Source organism: Crassostrea angulata, chromosome 8 (assembly GCF_025612915.1).
Source record: "Crassostrea angulata isolate pt1a10 chromosome 8, ASM2561291v2, whole genome shotgun sequence".
In the NCBI taxonomy this organism is placed as follows: domain Eukaryota; kingdom Metazoa; phylum Mollusca; class Bivalvia; order Ostreida; family Ostreidae; genus Magallana; species Magallana angulata.
In genome coordinates, this window is record NC_069118.1 from 13474320 (window position 1) to 13496634 (window position 22315).

At 31.5% G+C, this 22315-nt stretch overlaps 1 protein-coding gene across 2 annotated transcripts; it reads left to right on the forward strand.

Moving 5' to 3' along the window:
- The first annotated feature begins 8735 nt into the window (after positions 1-8735).
- Positions 8736-20495, forward strand: LOC128161492 (probable G-protein coupled receptor 139). Of its 2 annotated transcripts, none has more exons than XM_052824778.1 (2): positions 8736-9070; positions 18926-20495. In XM_052824778.1, the coding sequence occupies exon 2, from the start codon at positions 19002-19004 to the stop codon at positions 20214-20216; it is 1215 nt and encodes a 404-aa protein (XP_052680738.1). In that variant the 5' UTR covers positions 8736-9070; positions 18926-19001; the 3' UTR covers positions 20217-20495. The 2 variants fall into 2 exon arrangements, with proteins under 2 accessions (XP_052680738.1, XP_052680739.1); XM_052824779.1 differs by lacking the exon at positions 8736-9070 and adding an exon at positions 12307-12398.
- The last annotated feature ends 1820 nt before the right edge of the window (positions 20496-22315 follow it).

Sequence of the window (22315 nt, forward strand, 5' to 3'; positions counted from 1 at the left end):
ACTTCAAATCAACGGTTTCTGGTAGAGATGATACATGTATAAAGCCTGGGCGTAACGTTAGATTTCGTCAGAACTTGTCTGTTTATAGTGATTTGTTTACGTCTCTTAAAATTGCGTCTCATTTTCTTATCACTTACACTTTCTAAAAAGCAGAAGTAATATTCATTTCTGATATGAGTGAATGGTACGTGCGAAATATTCCTTTTTTAACTTTTTTAACAAATAAGCGTGAGATCATTCAAGAAAAGTGACCATATACATATATTCTGATGATAGGATCACTGAAATCCCAAATTGTTCGTTAGTTTTTAAAGCATTTTACTTTTTACACAATTATGCTTGCTTCTTTCTTATTTCTGATACCTCATATAAAAAAGATCTTTTGTTAACATTTGTTCTTCAAATTGATGCTTGTTCGGTCTTCGCAAAACATCGTTTGCGTTTTTTAAGCGAAATAAATAGATTACTAGGAAAAACACACAGGGCTTGTGAAATATTCATAAAGTTAGTTGTTGCATTGCAGCAAATAACGGATTTTCATTCGTATATCTGTTAATGGAAATCAAATTACAAATGAGAGGAAAAAAGCTTATATTATCGTAGAGACAAGATTGCATACATAAACAATTTTATTACACGTATGTATGTCACTGCCAAAACAAAAATGAAAGATTATATGCTACATCTTACGGAATAAGTTATCAATCTCCCCCAAAAAACTTGGTTTTGTTTCGATGCCAAGTCTGAATTCTCAATTCGATGGTTTCAGTAAAGCTGTTAAAGCGTTGAATGCGATTTGAATCCCGTTATTTATTTTAAACTGGAATGAAAATCCTTAATTGATAACCTCCACAAGCTATCATTATCACCCACCCTAAAAGTGTTGACTGATCATGTAAGCCATCATATAGTATAATGAAGAGTATTCATTACTTATATCTCTTATATCTGTGAATGATGATACACACACATAGTCTTTATAGTAAGAGGACTCCCTCCGACATGTCTTCAATTTTCAAATACTCTTATTAGTACTCTCTCTAGAGTGTCAGTAAAACCTATATATCTATCATTAAAAACCTATCTATTACACCTCTTCCTGTCAATCCTTCAGCTCTCATTATCCACTTCTGACATTAAGTAACAATCCGATTGAAACAAAGTGATTATAAGCAAGAGGTCTTCCAAAATTGAAAAATGAATGACCCCTGAATCGACGTTTTTGAGCATACGAGAAAAGAACCACATATCCCGAAACTTGTCACGAAGGAAATAGCTTTAACCTATCACTTGAATTCCAATGTCGTTTTTACTGGAATTTGTTATATATCCGTTATATATTAGTACATCTACGTTTTCAGCCTAAATACCCCCCCCCCCAAATGCTTCTAATTAAGGGAGAATTAATTGATAGTTTAATTTTTCATGACCCCTTTTCCAACACAAGTGACCGAGGTTAACAACCAAAACTAGATCTTAGCTACATTTACAGACAAAGACAAATAACGCTTACTAGTTTCGTATTTTCGAACTCCGTTTCACGGGTGGCTCGGTACTTAACGTTTTGCTAAGCTTTATATTATTTTTTCTGTGAACCAGCAAGCACTGTAATATGAGACGGTTTAAAAAATAAATCCACAGGAAGAGCAGACAGAGAAACGTTAAAGAATAAATCACCACTCCCGAAGGCGAAGTTTATGGTTTTGAGTATAGTCGATACGTCAGTCAGCAGATAATGAGGGCTGAAGGATTCACTGGAAGAGGTGTAATAGATAGGTTTTTATTGAGTTTACTGACACTCTAGAGAGAGTACTTTGTTTGTGGGGTTGGCAAACTGCAGTTCCATCACTTGATACGTTTCGCACAAACATATAATTATGTATCTAGTACTATCTTTATTTTTTTTATAAAACAATCGTTGTGTTATAATTCAAATTCAGGAAGTATTTTTCATTACATTAGATACACTTTTATAAAAGATCATTCGATTGAATGAAAAACCGAAGGTTGTTTACCGACGTTTGTTATTTTCCAACGGGAAACGCAACGTTACACAAACAGTGCAATAGAAACAGAGACTGTTGTGATGGAATCAGATTTCGTTTTTCTTAAATGTTTTGTTTATGTCGTTCTCTCAGATTGTTAAGAGTTTCGTATTTGTTCTAAGAATACGTCATAGCAACTAGGTTTATATATATATATATATTGGGCCATATAGCTTCTGAAGATTTTAAAATGAAAGCGCTTAAGCTATATTGAACGTTTTTCGTGTTTTCTTATTTAATTTTATATATATATATATATATATATATATATATATATATATATATATATATATATATATATATATATATATATATATATATATATATGCTTATAGAATTTATATGTTCTGCTTTAATTCCAATTCATTAGTCTTGAAGGACCTCTTTAAGAACATGAATGTTCTGGAAATTCACCAGCTTAAATAGGCTGGCTGGTCAGCTAAATGATCATCAGATCAGCGTTTAACTTTAAAATATGATATTTTGGGCCATAAACTATTTTTAAGTGAAATAAGATTCGAATTATTTTGTTTTTAAATTAAAATTTTCCAAAATGTCGTTATACAGAGCTCTTCGTCTAATAGAAGTTAATTTAGGACCATCCAACCCTCGTTTAAACCCTTTTTTGATTTCAGGACTTTTCATTCGAACTGGTCGATATGGTGGTTTATAATATCGATGTTTATCAATAATAATAATACAGGTATATTACTATTGTGTTTAAATATTTGAACTGCATTGTTTCAACAAAATTATTACAGTTATTTAAATGGCTTTAAGGAATGTTATATTTTAGAAAAATTAAATGTATTTAAATACCTTGACATATGAAAAAATAACATGTATTGTTAAATTTTTACGTAAATTTTATGAATCCATGAGTATGAATCTCTTTGTTTTAGCTTAAGCTATGATGCGTTGAATATTGCATATCCAGCTTTAGATTGTATTTAAAGTTTGAAACTTTCAGTGTTTAAAACATTTTGTGGTTTTAAAATGCTATTGTACTAAAAAAACGCTATTTGTGTTTCCACTTTGTTATAATGTTAAATTAATTGACCAGTTTGATTTATAATTTCATAATTTATTTTGATATTTGCTGTATGTTCTATGTTGTTTTCATTAAGTTTGATTACATATTGGTTCTTCTGTTGTGTATTACGTGGCTCTATATATGTTACTGTTTTTCTAGCCATACCGAGTTTTGTATTCTTTAAATAGTTTTCAGAATTTTAGTCTCAAGTGCTGCTCAGTTTGTTCTCAGTTTGTTCTCTTTTCAAAATAAACATATGATGATAAAAAGATAAAAGTATAATATATCTGCAAAAAAAAAAAGAGATTTGTGCTGTGCATCTTTAACGAAGAGATTCGAACCCGCCATCCTATATAAAATTCCTTCTACTAGGCATCGGATGTTCATGCATGAATGACTGAAATAGTTATCTGTAATGATATGTAGTATCTATTCATATAATATATAAATGATCAAAATTGGTGATGACACAAAATGTCATCACCAAACTACAGTATTATGCAAAAGTGCCAAGAGCATTGATATTGTGATAATTATATACAGTACAGTTTGCAACAGTGCATCAATCCTACATCCAATCACAAAAATACTGTCTGTAATTGAGTTTATTTACTTGTCCTTGAAAAATCTTAACCACTTCCCATTAAAGTACAAAGTAATATAGGCATGTCACATTAGGATTTATAACATGTGGCGTTAAAGCCCAATTCTACTAATAAATACTCGAAATTAATCAAAACTGGCATTGTGTGAAAGAAATGATAAATTTATCGATGGTTTGGAGGAAGGCGGTGTCAAACTTTAAACAAATACAGTCCTCATCGAACAGAGATTCCTCTCGGTAAGAGTGATGATCGCCATGTCAATTCTTACACCGGATATCTTCCTCAAGCCCAGGAGTGAGTCTTACTGAATAAACTTTACCATAGGCCAAAGACTTGAATAGTTAATTTTTCGTAAGAATAACTGGTTGATATTTAGCCATTAGTTATGCTGTTAGTCATTTAAGCATTGTTCGGACAAAAATAGAACACTTTTGGGCATTTTTGCTATTCATAATGAAGCGGTAAATGAAAACCTTATGACGGTTTTGTTTAGCCTTTAGCTGCTATTCGTTTCTGTTTATTATGGTAGACCTTCATCATCTTTTGATAATTTCGAAGTTATCTAGGATTAAGTATGCCATTGAATATACATTGTACATAAAACTATGTTTGTGCAAAAGTGACTTTTCAAATAAATATCATGACGCAAAACATTGTTAAGCAATTAATCAACTAAGATTCATACATTTTGTTTTTTTTATACTAATTTACATGAACTTGGATTTTTATCGACTAAATTGACTAAGTTGTGCGAAATTCATTTCATCGGAATATATCAAGGATTTGATATACCTGGTATTAATTTCATTCAGTGTTGCATTCAGCTTGTATTATAAATATATAAATATATATATACATATATATATATATATATATATATATATATATGTATATATATATATATATATATATATATATATATATATATATATATATATATATATATATATATATATATATATAAAATTATCATCGATGATAAAGACGCAAATTAAACAACTAAATTATAGCAACACGAACTTTATGTTACACAGTATGGATTGAGTGATGATCATCCCAAAAGGGTAATTGCTCACACTGGGAATACCATGTCTTTCTTATATTTCCCTTTATGGTGATTATCTCCTCTTCAAAATAACCGCATTGGTTTCGCTATAAAATATGATATGATTTTGAGATAAGAAAATCTTTTCTTTTCGACACACAATACTCTCAAGACTTTTTTATAGGCAAAATCACAAGAACCACTGTTAAGTTTTCTCTTTCATGTTTAACATAATTACCAGAAATGTAGATGTTCCCCTGCAGAGAACATAAACAGGAATAAAATGAAACCATTCTATTGTTTCCGGGGGCTGAGGATGATGTTCTTCGTTATTGTGGAAATTCTTTCTATGCAATTATGAAGAAAAAATGTAAATTTAGAAAGAACCCGGACAAACAACCTTTAGAAAAGTTTGGGGACAAAGTCATTTCCGGAGAAATTACTGTGTACTTGTATGATGACGTATGTTTTATTAAATGACTATCAATTTAGAATTATGTATGCAAAAATCATATGATTTTAGTAAGTGCATTAATCAAATCAAGACTTTATATATATATATATATATATATATATATATATATATATATATATATATATATATATATATATATATATATATTTATATATATATATATATATATATATATATATATATATATATATATATATATATATATATATATATATATATATATCTTAGAAAATACGTCAAGTTTCAATCTAAAAAGTGTCGCACACAATCGAGCATGTAGATGCCATATGCTTTCATGTCTCAATACAATAGAAGAAAAAGGACTCCAATAAAATTTCAACATGATGTCCATGGACATGCAATTTAGATTATCAAATAAAATTGATCGTATATAAAGTGAGTTGAACAGATACAAATAACAGAAACTGAAACATAATTGTATGCATATGATTCATATGATTTAAAAATACATGTATCAGACAAACTGAAAAACTTTGTATAATTCTGTGAGCATTAGTATAATTGCTGATAAAAAGTACATATTACGCAAACAATACATAAATGATGTACAGGGGGAAATTATGACAAGAAAGACAAGACAATACAATATTTGTGTATCGATTGGTTTTGACATATAATTATTGAATCTCAAACAAGTGCCGTGCAGTTGGCTCTAATGTTTGTTCTAAAATATACTAAATCTTTCATCTCCTCAGCAAAAGGAATTACAACCGCTAATTATGGATTCACGCAAGTTGAGTAGATTGATATGAATTCCAACTTAGTTACTGCTCATTCATTTACAAAAAGTCTTACTAAATGTTCGATATGCAGCATAAGCATATAGTGGACTGACATGTTATGAGACAAATTTTTCAGAATCTCTCAAACAAATACAGTCAGATGGGGGGGGGGGGGGGGGGACAGAGGCTGGTATACAGTATACCGGTATAGTTTAAGAATCTCTAAAAGCTTTTCATGACAATTAAGAATGCTTCACTGAACACAACCTACAGGTAAAAGGTAAAGTAAAAAAAAACGTATCGTCACATTCCATAACATACGTATTGAAAGGACCTCATACCTCCTAAAATAGATTTCAATTCTTTGTACTGCTTGAAATTTCAACGTACATTAAAGAAAATTAAGTCTAACATACACGGGTTATTGAATTCTGTGTGTAAAATGTCATACCCTGAGGCTGAAAAAAACACACTAACCAGGTAATCACAGAGAAAATTAAAGAAAAGGTAATTTTACAACGAAATAATTCGTGTAATGAGGTAAAAATCCCATTCGACATGATTCGAATGTCTCGATATACTAAAAAATGTAAGCTTTAATTAGCTTCCAATTTGTCTTGTCTCGTATTTGCTTGGGTGTCATCTTGGCGGATTTCCGATATTTTCCAAGTGAAAGCTAATACGGCCCTCAGATTTTCTGCGTAATCATTGTAATTATCATGATAATGTGACTAATTTTTATGTCTGTTGCCAACAAATAATTATTTTCCTGACATCTTTTGATCATTTTCGGAATACATATTGTCACATCGCATGTTTAGTTTGTCAACTGTTTTGTGCAACAGAAGGCGGTTTGGGGAGGGGGGGGGGACTCCAATTTTTTTAAGCAATTAAATATTAAGAATTTCGTGTTATAATGCTTCTATGGTATTCTTATAAGATATAACACTAGATGTATTTGGAGAGAGAAAAAAAAAGTTGTAAACTAGGTCGATTGCAATAGTTCGATCACAAAAATCCATGAAAATGGCTCGAACGTGAAAAAGTTCCGTAACTCGCTACTTTCTTATCTAAACCTGTCGGCCGGGATATTTGATACAGTTTATCATCTTAAATTATAAAGTAGCAAGTACAATGATAAAAGAAATATGTCGGTTAAATAAGATCCGAAATAATCTACCATTTCTCCCTTAGAGCTCATTATTCGGTTGCTATGTTGTATCACTGCCTTTACACGAAGACACAATCTGCCAGTGCATGTTGATTCGCAAGAGCAATTAGCTGTTAATCTTTAGATGCACTGTATTAAAGGCATTCACTACCATTTCTTTTTCTCTCTGTTAGTCTCTTACAGCTTAAGGATGACGTTTACTCAGAATGAAAAAAAAAATCCACTGATGATAATGAAAAGCCATCTATTGTATGGAATATAATTAATCTTTGACTATATTTTTATTTTTCTCTTTCAAAAAAGTAGGTCAGTTACCTACTTTTTGAGTCAATGGCCATTAAATATATTTTGAAAAATCAAGAAAAATCCCATAAAATTTTACACTACAATTGAGATTTTCTTAATTGTGAAAATTTTACGAATAATTTAACACTTTAAAAAAATGAAATACAGTATTTGAATAGTAGTGGCCCTAAATAGGTACAAAGTATTAAATTTTCAGCAATCATTTTTTAAAATATTCAAGTCCGAATTTCCTCTATCAGTTTTCAAAGTCTACCCATTTTTGATTATTTTTTACAAAAAATTAAATGATGATAATACAAAACACTTATAGTATTAAACTACTTATAAAGACCTTATTCTGTTAGCATAAAATTTATATATTGTCAATGATTAGAATTTTGAGATATGGTGTCTTTCATCGTTTTTAAGCGTTTTTCAATATTTTTGCAATTTGTGCCATACGATTATTTTAATGAATAAGTGAGGTAAAACCAACAGAAAATATGTAAAATTATATAGACCAAAATATGAAATTTAAACTTTTAATATTAGAGTACTGTCAAAAATGTTTGAGCGGAAAATAAAATCTGCAAATTAAGTCAAAATTGCCTCTGTTTGGCTAAAAGTCTATTTTTGAGCTTATTTCCATAATAGAGTAGAAATATCGAATGTTATGTCAGTAATAATTCATTTCATAATTACTTTTTGTGTTTAGAACAAATTTTACTCATGACACTAAACTTTATAACAATCCGAATTTGAGAACTCAAACCCTGAGTAAACAACACCCTTAAGACAAAACACGAAACTATAAAAAGAAAAAATCCACTCATAAGAGTCAAAAACCGTGTATTTTTGGTACAATGCGTGGTGAATTATTGTAGATTCAGGTTTCGTACAAAATTAATTTGATGTGTCAACAATGGTGTAAAATATTAAGCGAGTAAGAAATGTGTCGTTCTAGAGTGCTCTGTATTTTTAGGCACACAATGCATGCATTTGTAATTTTAATAAAAAAAAAATGGAAGAAAAAAGAAACAAAAAGGTTTTAACTTAATATTTGCAGGTTCATTCAGGCTAAGGTACGATTTACATGTTACTGCACTGCCTTAGCAGTATGTTTTTAATCTTTAAAAAGTAAGTGGCATCTTCATTATACAGCTAGAACGAGTATTGTTTGTAAACTTAGCGTAACAAGGCTGTGCATGTGCTGGTTCTTTCACTTTTTAACTATTTTTAAGCTCATTAGATGTCTAAAAATATCCCTATGTACGAACACGTGTAGTTCAAATGAGATTTTTAATTTACTTCATTTAGCCGTCCCTGTGCCATCAAACGCTAAAGCCCATGTCGGGAATCTTTGACTTCAAATGAAGCAAGAAAGTACAAACGTGTTTGACTATGTTTGATATTTATATGCAGAAGTAAATTCAGTGTCAAGGGTCGAATCAAATAGCTGCTCCAGCGCTGGTGTTGCTGCGTTGCAGCGTCGGGGGAGACTTCGGTGTTGTGGTGGCAGAGAATAGCCTGTTTATACGCCGTACCAAGAGCTTGCTTGGTGCAGATCCCACCTGATACTTCGTTCTTTCAACACACTTCTCAGAGCTTCGACGATTGTTGGCATAGCTCTTGGATTGGAGGGAACAATAATTTTTTTCTCAATCGGAGGTACGTATCCCTAAATATTTTTTATCTTGAAGAAAAGTTTCACTAATTTAAAAAAAAAGGAAAATATGCACTTTTTTCTCAATATTTACTTTTTATATTACTTAAGAATTATTTCTGTATTTGCACTGATAAGGTTGGTTATGAATTTTTTTTTAAGAAAGGAAATTTCTGTATCAGAATCTAGCGATTACATGTAAAAACAATTGAAAACGTAAGGAGGTCATTATTAAGCGTGGTTTATTAGCAAGAATGCGAGCTATTTCCGATGTTGTTTTTCTGAAAACGTTTTTAATTTGTAAACCGAGGTTACTAATTTTTCATAATTTTCAGAAGCTTAGAAAGCATAGCACCCCTACGGGAATTCGTAATCAAATCTCGAAATCCACGTCAATGCTTGGAAATGAATGCAAAATTAATGCCCCTCTCTCATGAGGGGGAATGAAATAAATAGTGGCTTTTGTGAGACCATGTTCCGTGCTACTGAATTCTAAACAACGTTTATCAAATATTCGTCCGGGAAATGTATGACTTTAAAATTAAATACACATGTCACGTCATTTCCTATGAGGAAAAATATGTGTGTTCAAAGCGATAAAAATTCTACACATCTGGAACGTGCAGGATATATTATGACCCCAAATCATTAACTGCAGACTTCTTTGCATTGGCGATTTCTGTGCGAAGGCAAAAATACTTTACACTATATCATACCAACAACGTTTTTCTTTGTTTAGATTTTAAGTGTGGATGCGTTTTTGTTTTTAAAAGTTTCTGAAAAACTGCGGTACGAGTAAATGAATTATTTACTCTTCGAACACTATAAGTTTCTTTTATGTTACCCCTGTGTAAGTAAAACACATTAGAAAGCAGTAGAAAAGAATAAAACAGGAACGCTGGATTCAGAAAATAACACATTAACTTAAGAAGGTCCAAAGCTAAAAATCTGTCAAGGCATGAAGTCTTTGATTACTAATGTTTTTTTTTTTATAGAAAAAGTTTCCATATTATTTTTGATCAAAATGACCAGTAGTGAGCTTCGAGCTTTAAGATTCACCTTAAAGAATTTCATCATTTGAATTGAATTGAAGATCTTTGCTGCAGTAATTTTGTCTTGTACATCTTAAGTTCATTAACAAAACAATATAAATATAATATGCATTCTACCTTGACGTTATATATCCATATGTTTTAATTCTTTAAAAAAAGCTAATTTTGGGCGGATGTTGCACAGTCGTTTAGGTTAGCTATTCCAATATTCACAGCTATTAAGACTATTCGAAAGAACTGACTTTGAAAATTTAACTTGAATGTTGCACAATATTTTACTGTTCTGAAGAGCAAGGTTAAAGGCATAACGTTCAAATTACAATTTACTCTAGATCTTAAACATTTATCAGAATTAGAAATATGTCTACGAAAAATGCCTCAGACATTATATACTTTACGGCGAAAATGGAAAACCTACTGATACAGATAACAATACAATAAATCCGATTGTTTTATTCCACAGGAAGTCTTAAGGCTAAGCACAGGACACATCTGTTTGAATACATGTTTTACATTTAGTTTGCCCTTGGGATATGCAAAGAGCAGTGATAATAAAGAAAGAAAATCAATAAAATGAAAATTGCACGTTCTTATCTGATTTTATGCCCCCAAAATCTTATGGACGAAAAATTAAAAAAAAAAAAAAAAAGAATTGTGCAGCGTATTGATTTTCCATCTTTGAAATACATCTTCTGCATAAAACAAGCTGCAGGTCTTTGCAGTAACAAACACCATTATCTGTCGTTAAATGCATGCAGCCTGATAACCTTTACCCTGGATTATCTTGACACAATACGAAATAAAAACATTTATCATCTTTGCGGGGGTTTCATCAACACGATATGATGCATGGACAATATACAAGCTTGTAAACTTGTTTAGTAACCCTATTTTTAGGACGTAAATTATTTCTTTAATGGCCGTTTATTGCAGTGCATTGCTAATTGTCACAGCGAATCAGACAATTTGCTTTGCATGTGCCATTCATAAAATGTTTTAACGAACTCCAATATGCCAAGAGTCTTTCGGCGTTGGCTGATTTTTAGAGAATACGCAGTGGCAAGGAAGTTCATGTCACTTCCGGGTATTGCATTATGGAGATCACTTCCGAAGCTGTCGAAACGACGTCTGAAATAGAACATGTCTCTATTCGTGAAGCCTTTTTTAGCCAATAGATGCTCGACTAAAATGGGCGTATTTACTGTACATTCATGTACTGGCATAATGTTGTACATGTGTTACATTAAAAGTTTAAAATCGAAGATTTCTAAACTTATCTATAACAATCTAAACTTTTAATGTAACACATGTATATGCACGTACATGCTGCATTTTTAACAGTAACTTTATGCTAATGTAGAGGAAAATGAAATGTAAATAGGATTAAATCATATTCACATAAAATATATAGAATAAATGTTTTACTAAAATGGATAATAAAATATATCATATAAACATTCTTGAACTTATATGACACCATATTTAACCCCCCCCCCCCCAAAAAAAAATGAATTGTTAAAACTACACAATGAAACCGTATGACCCCTATTCGAGATTATCTTAGGGCAACACAAGACAAGATTTCAAACTTTTACGCCCGAAAAGATAAAGTTAAGTTCACCATAACCAGCCTCGATTTCGTTTGCATGGACCATTGACTATATGATAAATTAGCACGACCACACACGAATGTTAAAATCTCAAATTAATTCATAATAAGAAAACAATTTTGTTTACATATTGTATTGATTTTTATTGATTTAAATAAATAAAATAATGCAGTTAAAGTTGCCACTGAAATTCTTTTTTTCATAATATTTCTTTTATTTTTAACATTATAATTAACAGTTTCCCTGTTTAATGGGAAAATCATTTTTGTTTTAGAATCAAAATACTTAAAAGACAAAAATACGCTTTCATAGAGAAATAAACTTAACGAGAGGGCTTTCTTTTGTCAAAAGTTAAAAGCTAATGTCTTAGCCAAAATGAATTTCTCCTAGATTAAAAGAGACTTAACAGTGGTGAGTGTTAACCTCGAAAAGAATAAAATTGTGAAATAAATGTCAGAATGAGTTGTAGGGAGATAATACACAGGTGTACTCAGGTAGTGGCTTAATATAGCGAATCAGGGAAACAAAGGTGCACTTAATGGGTCGCTCTGTATGACAATCCTCGTTTGTTTACCTTAATTAATGTAAACAACAAACACAGCTGATACAAAAATCGGCAAACAGTCAGAGACCACTTAGCACTACTCAAGTGGTCAAGCCGTGTATAGCATGTAAGTAAACGTGTTTTGTTTATATTTTCTTGAAGTACTAATCTGATCTTAATAGAAACAGGTGTTTAAAATCAAAAACGTCATTTTGTAACCCTGCAAATGAATTATTTTTTCACGCAGTCTTCAGGCGCCGTAAGTTTTATATAAATGTAACAAATTGTTACTTATTAGTTAAAAAGGAGTAAAGGGATATAAAAAAAAATAGGTTAATTATTCTGATTATGCCTTGAATTCATTAAACTTCTTCGAAAACATAAAAGCAACCCAATTTGTAAATTGAAATTAAAGATAATATTTAAAATGCAAACCATTGAAAACGCGACTGCATTGAGTTCTTTCAACTTAAAGGTCATATGAAACGATTTTTAACACTATGATTTTCTTTCATGAATATAAAGCTTGGTATAAACAAATGTTAAAATACATGATGTAAGATTTTTTTGCCTTTGCAGTACTGAGAAATAACCGATCAAACTGAGCACCTGAAAAAATTCTTGCCCGCTTATCGTTCTTGATTTTGTGGATTTATGACGTCACAAAGACCCACCGATGTAAACAATGCATTAAAACTAGTGTAATTTTACAGTAGTTTATCGATTAAATTTTAGTTATTTTTGCATATATGAACGTGTCTTTCTTTTCAAATGAGATCATTTGATTTCGAAGTAGCCTACAGATGACTTAGTTTTAATTGGTCGTTAATGAATAAATCTAATATCAGCTTCTCACAAAAGTAAAATTATCCTTATCCTTTTGAAATAGAAACATCATTTTCTTCTTCGGTACGTATAATGATTGAGCTACATTTAAAGGGAATTAAAGCATTTAAATTGATTTGATTTATTTTGTCACATAAAAAAGTATATAAGGCAGGCCAATGAAAATGTTTGTGGCATTGTGTACATAGATTGTATTTAAGAGCTGCTATAAAATGCCGCAAAATTATTCTTAAATTTTATTTCGAAATAATATAAATTTCTGACTTATTGATATATACATGTAGAAATATCTTTAGAAAATACTTTGCGTACACGTGTATTAACGTTTTATTAAATTAGATCGCGGAAATATGGCATTTAAGGATTTAGAAATGTATCGGTAAAATAAATCGGTTGTTTGATAAAAATAGTTGTGAACGAATGTGAAGATAATCAACAGATTTTATTAAGAACAAGCATCAATAATGATAAAAAACACGAAAGAAAACATTGCGGAAGAAAGTGAGATAAAAGGGATCTGTGGGTAAACACCGCACATACACATTTTAAAATCAAAACACCGCACATTCAAGTACACGTTTCAAAAACAAAACATTTGAAGAAATTTCTCTTAGACTAAAAATAATTAAATGGTAACATATTTGTGAATTTGAAAGTGAAACAAACAATATAATCGTGAAGCGAATGAGGCACAATAAGGCCTACAAGTTGTTTAGAAAAAAAATCTTAATGAATTGCATGAACATGCAAATGGGAAAAAACGATGAGACTTATTTTTGAATTTGTCAATTTCATTAAAAAGATCAAAATAAAACATAGAAATATGCTTATATTAAAATTATATTATACTTGCATGTGGATCTATGAAGAAAATCATTTATTATCCTTGCAGTCTCGAAACTGAATATCATTATGTACACGCTATTACATGTAAATAAAAACGCACACGATTTCATTTCTTGAGAGAAAAAATACTGACGTGGTTGATTATAGTATAATTATACAAGTTTTTATATAAAATAGTATTTTTTTCCTTTTAAAATGCTGCAAAATGACATGGATATTTGTATTCACAACATAGCTTTATAAGGCGATTGGGTCTTACTGACGTCATAAGCAAGGGAGGTAAGCCGCGTAAGTCAATGTTCCTTTTCCCGATTAAGTAATTTTGATCGACTGTGGCGCTCACATTTTGCATAAAATATCCAAAAAACAATGTCAGTCTTATTAAATAGGCACTTATGAACTCATTCCCGTATATAACTCAATATGGTCAGGATATCGTTTCATATGACCTTTAAATGAAACCATTTCGTGACATTAATTTATTTCTCCTTCGTTCGAGCCGATGTCCCTGTGAATTGAAGCCTCTCTATGTGTTATCAAAACCAAAAAAGTGAAGTTTTATTTTCGTTCAGATCTCATGAGATAGGTTTATTATTTTTTTCCACTTCTGTTTAATCGCAGTAGAAAGAACGGTTTCCAAAGCCATCATATATATAATTAATTTAATCCAGTGTCAAATATTGTAAAACACAAAGATAAACAGATCTCGGAGATTATCAACATGCAATCTTATGACTTTATGTATTTTCGATTTACACTGTATGCGTATATTGTATATAATGCACAAGAGGATGCGCTTTATTGCACACAGCAAGTGTATATAGCTTCAATGATGCGGCGTGAAACCGTTTTAATTTTTTTCATATTCAAGGCAGAGGATACGACCTAATTTCTATGGCCTCCACACAAAGGAAAATGATTAAAAAAAAAACCCGTGCCAATGAATTAAAAAAAATTATCTTTATTAATCTCTAAACATTACTTTTTTATTTACATTTCTTAGAATTTTCATTTTAAACATGTCAAGAAGATAAAAGATGTTATTAAAACATGACGATGATATCTTGACAAAGATTGTTGGTGTAAATAATGGCGAAACTGTTGGACGGAGAATGACCCCCTAATTGGCAAACAAGGTATTCACTGTCCGTTAAATCCACCAGGCTCATACAGTTTTCACATACCAACACTTTTTACCTTATTTATGATTTGGCATTTTCCTGATGTTCGGAAAAATAAAAGAAAGAAAGAAAAATTTGCCCACCGTTAACACATTCAGATCCTAGACAATATAAATGTAGTCTAAAAATATATCTTGCAGAATTAAACACCTTTACTCTGAGCACTTTCACAAATTAAATTACTGACAAATGTGTTTGTATGTGTCATTTTATTGCCATGTTGACTGTGAGAAAGTCCTGAATTAAAACATTAAGAAATCCCCAGATACTAATAGATTCTCTAGCATTGTCTACGATGTATAAAAATGTCGTGCTGAGTAGGCCTTGTGCTTAGTTTTCCTGTCAATGATGGCGTTATGTAAAAAAAAAAATGGTTCGCAGTGGATAAACGGTTAGTGTCAATATCCTTGACATGGAGTAACTATCAATAACAAATACGCCATAAAACAGAATATTTTATCGGATATGCGAAACAAATAAATCATTGAATTTTTGCAGCAACTTCATATACAAATTTCTTTCTAAGATATTATTACATGTATATAATTGATAGGTGATAAGTTACTAAAACGTGGGTATAAGATAGGTTTCAAAGTTTGCAAAGTCAGTTGGCATTTGCAAGGTGTGAAAAATGGGAAAAATTTGAAAGTGCCGATTATGCAATATCCATTAAATTCATTTTCGGTGAATCATATACTCTAGTATTTCAATCTAATCATTAAACTTTAAGCTTAAGAAATCAATGAAAATCCACCTCTTATTATCAAATATCCTAATGGCGTCGAAAATCCTACATTTAGACTTTTTTTAAAGCCTTCATGGTGTAATTTTAACTATTTTTTGTGATCAGAGTAGATTTTAATTCAAGTTATATCGGATTTTATATTTACCGTACGCTCCGAAATCCCAAGAAATGATAAAAACACTTGCATAGCCAAAATCAAGCCAGTAATACACTATCTTTAACTGTGATAAAGAAGCCCCATCATTTCAGTTATAGAGATTCGGAGATTGCCTTTTTATCAGTGCATGCTTCACAGGTGTAAAATGAACCCAGTCCCTGCAACTGTGTTCTATATTTTGCCGATCCCGTCTGGAAAACCAAGGAGGAAATTCTTAACCACTATCAAAGCTGGTGATCTCTTTCAAATCGTTTCTATTTCAGTTTATTTTTAAAATAGCAATAAATCCATCTAATTTACAAGGTACCTAAAACTCTGATAATGTACTCATTAATCGCAATGAACTATGATTAAGAGAGTTCCAATATTCAGATATTTTAAATGATTTCCCTTGTCAGATCACATGTGTGATGCGAAGAGTAAATGCTCACCTGTCAGTACTCAATCTAAGTTCGTTTCAGCATCTCTTGTTAGTAATTTGAAATTTTAAAAAAATATCCGCATACATGTACCCATAACTAATTAGACTTACAACCGAATTTGATGTATTTTTTAAACCCCGAAATTCCTTACATATCATCGGTTTTTATTCAAAGATTTTACCAAATTTATACAAATCACACCGAGATTTATCTGACATCTGAGATATATAATAAGCTTTTTGCAACACCCTGTGCTATTTCTTCGACATTATTACTAGTATCCGGGTATTTTCATTTCGTTTGCAGCAAATCACCGCCGGCATTCTATAGTCCTTAGAATTTGCATAAAGTAATTTTGTGATTAATATGAATTTAAAAATGGCATCCCAAAATACCTTTTCACTTTTGAGTTTTAGAACAAAGCACACAACAACACAGTTTCCCTATTCAAAAACGAAACCAAGAAATATAAGTGTACATGATATATTCGTGCAGTATTTCCTTGATATCAGCAATACCTTTTGATATGTTCCAGAGATAACAGTAAGTGTCATTTCGGTTGGAATAAATGGCATCGCCGCACATCAATAAAAACAAAATGATAAAAGTATTAATGACTCGGAAAAAGTCCAATCTGTCGTTTCCTGCTCTCTGGATTCTATGTTAGACACCATAAATCAAACAATATCCGAGGCAGTGACAATCCCTGAATCTTCCATTAAATATTTACCGATAATTTGCTTGTTCATTTCAATGGAATCGCCGACAAATTGAGCGGTACATCATTTGTGTCGATCCTATTGACACAGTTATAAAATAACAACAATATTCCAGATCCTTAACTCAATCATACTACAATATTCTGTAGTTCATTCCGTCAGAGTGACATGAAAAATCAAACGATTAGTGTTTATGGGAATCGATGAATGAACGCTGAATTTGGATTATTTCATGGAAGGCATTTTGTTTTTGCCAGTCGTCATATAACTCAGTTGGTGTTCGGAAATGATCTTGATTCATGGTAAATGCACATGGATATTAAAAAATGTTGTAATCAATATAAACGGCGTCAGTTGCAGTCAAGAAGGAAAGACTTGCAATACAACTTATCGTTTTATTTTAGAATTAACTCACGGACCACGAGGTTATTGTATAAAATCAGTTGATCCATTTTTGTAACGTGTAATCGACCAACTTTCTTTTGATCGTGTATAATTGCAGTCCTCTTTTAAATAGTTTTCAAAGTCTAATTGTACCAAAGTAGTTTTTTTTAAACAAGGGTTGTATCTGTGCTATTATTGACGACCATTTAAATCCTTATTGGATAATTAATTTAAAAACTAAGATAACTAGAAAAGAACATGTTTATTTGGTCATTTATTGCAAATTACAATATTATATAGGAACAAATGCAATATAAGCGTAGTTTTTCCTGGAGAAAGGTTAAATCTTACAATTTTATTATGTCAAAAGCTAAAAAGTTAAAGTAGTAACATAAGTGGGTGAAAGACATTAAACATTTTATTTGCTATGCCCCCACCCATTGCTCTTTAAAGGGTTGTCAGGGCTGAAAAATGAAAATAATTAAACATTATGTCTATTTAAGGCGTCTTCATAGATATACGGCCTGGATAAGCCTGCTGGCACGATATAGATATGACATTCTGACGTAGACATATACTACATAATATCAATCTACAACCGCACAATTTTTCTTAATCCAAAAAAGAAAAAAAATGCCGTATGGTTACAAAAGTTTATAATTTAGATACAAAGTTTAATAAAAGCTAATAAAATGAAATATAAACATTCAAATATAGATTTAAAAAAAATAAAGAGAGGGGAAAACTTAAAACTAAAATAGAACGATATTGTATAAAACAGCACAAAGAATGAATCATAAGAGGTATTGAACTATCCAGATTGTAATTTATATCTTTCGTAAAACCTTGCAAAGTCATGAAACGACTATATGCTGCTGTCATTGGCAATAAGATGCACATATGCTAATAGGCTGGAGATACACCGTGGAAAAACATTCGAAACATATTTGATAAAGGACAGGGTGTTCTTGTGTCTCAGAGTGTATTATTCTCCAACGCATGGGATTATTTGCCCCCCCCCCCCCCTCTAAAAAAACGAGATATGCAATATTCACTGAAGAATTTTCATTTTTGTTACATTTATTTTCCCTATAATTACCATAGGCTGTTACATCATTGTTGAAATTGAATAGGATAAGACATGAACAACACAACTCCCCACTCCCACTGTATTGGCAATGAAGCTAAGATAACGTAAAGATTTATATCTCCTCTACTCGGCAGATCTTTTATTATTTGAGATTATCTTTCCCAGACTCTCCTGCGCAGGAAGTAGAAAACACTGCATTAAATGTGTGATCTATTTGAATTTCTGTAATTCATTTCAACTATACTTACACTGCTTCTTTTTCAGAAGAAGGGTCTTTTATTGATTCCTCAATTAAGACACCATTTAGCAGAAAATGCAGTGACAATACAAAGACTCCAAGATGACTCTAGATCAACACAATGGAAGTTTTCACAACTTCTCGAATGATTATTTAGCGGAACTATACCCAGCCTGTGTGGAATATATTAACGGAACCGCAGTTTTAAGAAATCTCGATCTGTGCTTGTGTTTGGACTACTCAAATTTTACTAACACTTACAGTGAGGCGGCGGAGATTCCTGGGTATTTGACCATCTTTTCCATTTTAGCACCGATAATTTCAGCTATTGGAATTGTTGGGATCATTTTAACCATAATTGTTCTCTCTCGCAAAAGTCTCTGCACATCAACGAACTGTTACTTAATCGCTTTATCTGTGGCTGACCTTGGTTTCCTCGTTGTATTGTTTCCACGATTTTTCGAGCGATTTGTGACTGACGAACAGGGCTTTCTTTTCGGAATCTTTTTCAACTATGCGAGGATTCTTCTGACGACCTTTCTCAGCGCATCGGTGTGGATAAATGTGGTTCTCGCGGTGGAGCGATACATTGCTATTGTTCATCCTTTGAGAGCAAATATGATTTGCTCCATCCGGAGGGCGAGATTTGTCATCGTCTCTGTTTTTGTCTATTCCTTCATTATTCAGATACCGTATTTCTTTGAGTACAAAGTCGTCACTGTCACACATGAAACATACTGTGCACCTGCCGTCACGTACTCTCACACTGTTCCCTGGCTTTTCGTCAGTCCGGAGGACAAGGAGATTTATCGTTGGGTAGTCGATTGTACTCTCTCTGCCATCGTACCATTTCTGTGTTTGTTGGTATTAAACACAAGGCTGATTTACGAAATCAGAGTCTCCACAAAATATATCAGAAACAATGTTGGATTGGACCATTCGATGCAAAGAGTGTTGTCAAACGAACAACTGAAAATATCGGTAATGCTGGTTTGTTTGATAATCATTTTCTTTGTTTGTGAAGCCCCGTATGTAGTTATGAATGCATTTTTAAAGCAGAGTGTTAACACACAGGAGGTTTACATTTTCTGGTACATAGCTATATTCCTTGTAGCTCTGAAATCGACGTTTAATTTCATATTGTACTGTTGGTTCAGTGAAAGATTCTGGGAAACGTTGAAACAGAAACTGTGTCTAACTCTTTGTAATGAAGGTCGTAAAAACTTTAGTACATCAAGGACGTCCAATTGCAGTGGCATAGTGATGACGTCAAATGGAAGCAAACGACGTCATGACTTGCCGGAACATGTTGTATAATAAAAGAATTCTACAAATAGATTGCTACAATCATGTTAATACATTACACCAAAGCTTTAACATAGCATCCTCTGCATGTTCAGGTCAAAGTCTCAAATAGAAAAAATTCCTTTCCCGACCATGTATGATTATATAAACCAAAGAATTTACATTGTATTTGTTTTTATCAATTGTCCTGTTGTCAAAATGTGTATCATTGATATCCTAGTATTATTGTTTATGTAAGAATAGATGTACTTGTAGTTAGTATTGTTTATTTGAAATAAATAACAATCTCGTCTTCATTTTTTTCCATTGTAACCTTTTGAATATTACTTGGTTTTAAAACTCGAATGTTGCATCTGAAATTATGATATTCGGCAGATAATAATATTGTTCGAAACGTGATTTGGGGATCAGAAAACAGGTGTTGGAACAAGTAATTAAAAATAAAATTGCTTTTGGTATTACGGGGGTTATATAACTTATAACTGGTATAGATGTAACAGTTGAAAAAAATATGATTGTAAAAAAGGATTGTAAAGTTTAGGTTTTCCATCTGTTTTCAGAAGATTTTAAGGACCTTTTGTGTTATTATTTTGTTGCCTTTGAAAAGAGATAAACACTATACGTAAAACAGATCATAGTGTGGGAACATTTCAAATCATCTCCAATATCGTGTGAAGTGATATCGATATACAGAGCAAATTCAGACATGGTTAGTAACGCTTTTTTCTGATGTCAATGTCGAACTCTTGAAGAAACATAAATTTTCTCAAAAAGTCTCGAGCATCTCCAAGAGTTTGAACACAGTTTTTACATGAATCACAAAGACCTTATTCAGTTTGATCTGGCATACGATTGAAAGTTTTTATGTTTTTGCTTACTTTGAATTTTTATTCCGCACTATCCAAAAAAAATATTGACGAACCTTGACGAACGGGTTTTTAAGACCTGTTGTGTTACATCACACCATCATGCAATTAAAAAAATTCACAAATATCAACTTTATAACATTTTATATGAATAACAGAAAAGTCTCAACCTGTATGATACTTATCTCATATTAAATTCTAAATTTCCTCCCGATAAAATAAAATGATTTATGAAAATCAATCTCTTTGGAATACCTTTTAATTTATTGTATTTTTTTTTTTACATGTTTGCTTATCTTTAAAACCCTTGGTAAACCTTATGTAAACCATTTTGTCTTTTATGTATTTTCGCAACAAAAAAAACCCATCGTGAATCTTGTAAATACCAGAAGAATGCGATGAAAAGATGCAGATTGTCGGAAAGAAAATCAATATCTCACCTAAAGTGTCCTGAATCCAATCTTTAATGTTCCTTGGATGTGGGTAGTTCCATCTTGATAAAGCCATATTTGAGTTAAATCAATATGTAGTCTGTGAAAACTGGAAAGCTTTCATATATTTACTATTAGGTTATTTTAACAACATTTTACTTTTTACAATTATCCCGTCAAATTTTTACTAAAAAGAGTTTGCGATTGTCCCCATTGAATTTTCATTAAGGCAGACATTATCAGACAAACAGGTGATATTGGATGTATTTGGGTAATATTCTAGCTGTATATAGAAACCTTTAATTCAGGATTTACAAAATATACCACGTCATATAAACAGTCCCATTAAGACACTTTATATAATGGCTTTATCAAAATCAAAGGCAGCACTTTACATGGATTTTGTAAAAATTGCATTTAAAGATCCAAAATTCTTAGCCAGCGATTCTTTAATTACCAAACGTTAATAGTGATACACATTAATTGAACATCAACATGGATCAACTCAACGGCAAAATGTACAAAAAAATTCTAATCAACAAATGTTGATGAAAAAATTACAGTAGATACAATGTCATTCAGCTTGCCCATGAATAATTTCTTTGCCTTTCTAAAACTCCCCCCTTCTCCGCGTTTGCAATGTTTCTCGTGGTTTTAGTCAAATGGACTTGATTATGCCGTATTTGCAAGAGATGTCAAATACATTAAAGAGCTCACAGTAAAAACAATTCAATTTAAGAATACCAGAAGTGGGGATTACTACCTTTTTGATTTCTAAATAAAATGGTTATCGTAATAATGAACTCGCACAAAG

What these genes read in the sequence shown, in the direction of transcription:
- LOC128161492 (XM_052824778.1), top strand. Translation starts at nt 19,002, where the DNA reads ATGACTCTAGATCAACACAATGGAAGTTTTCACAACTTCTCGAATGAT.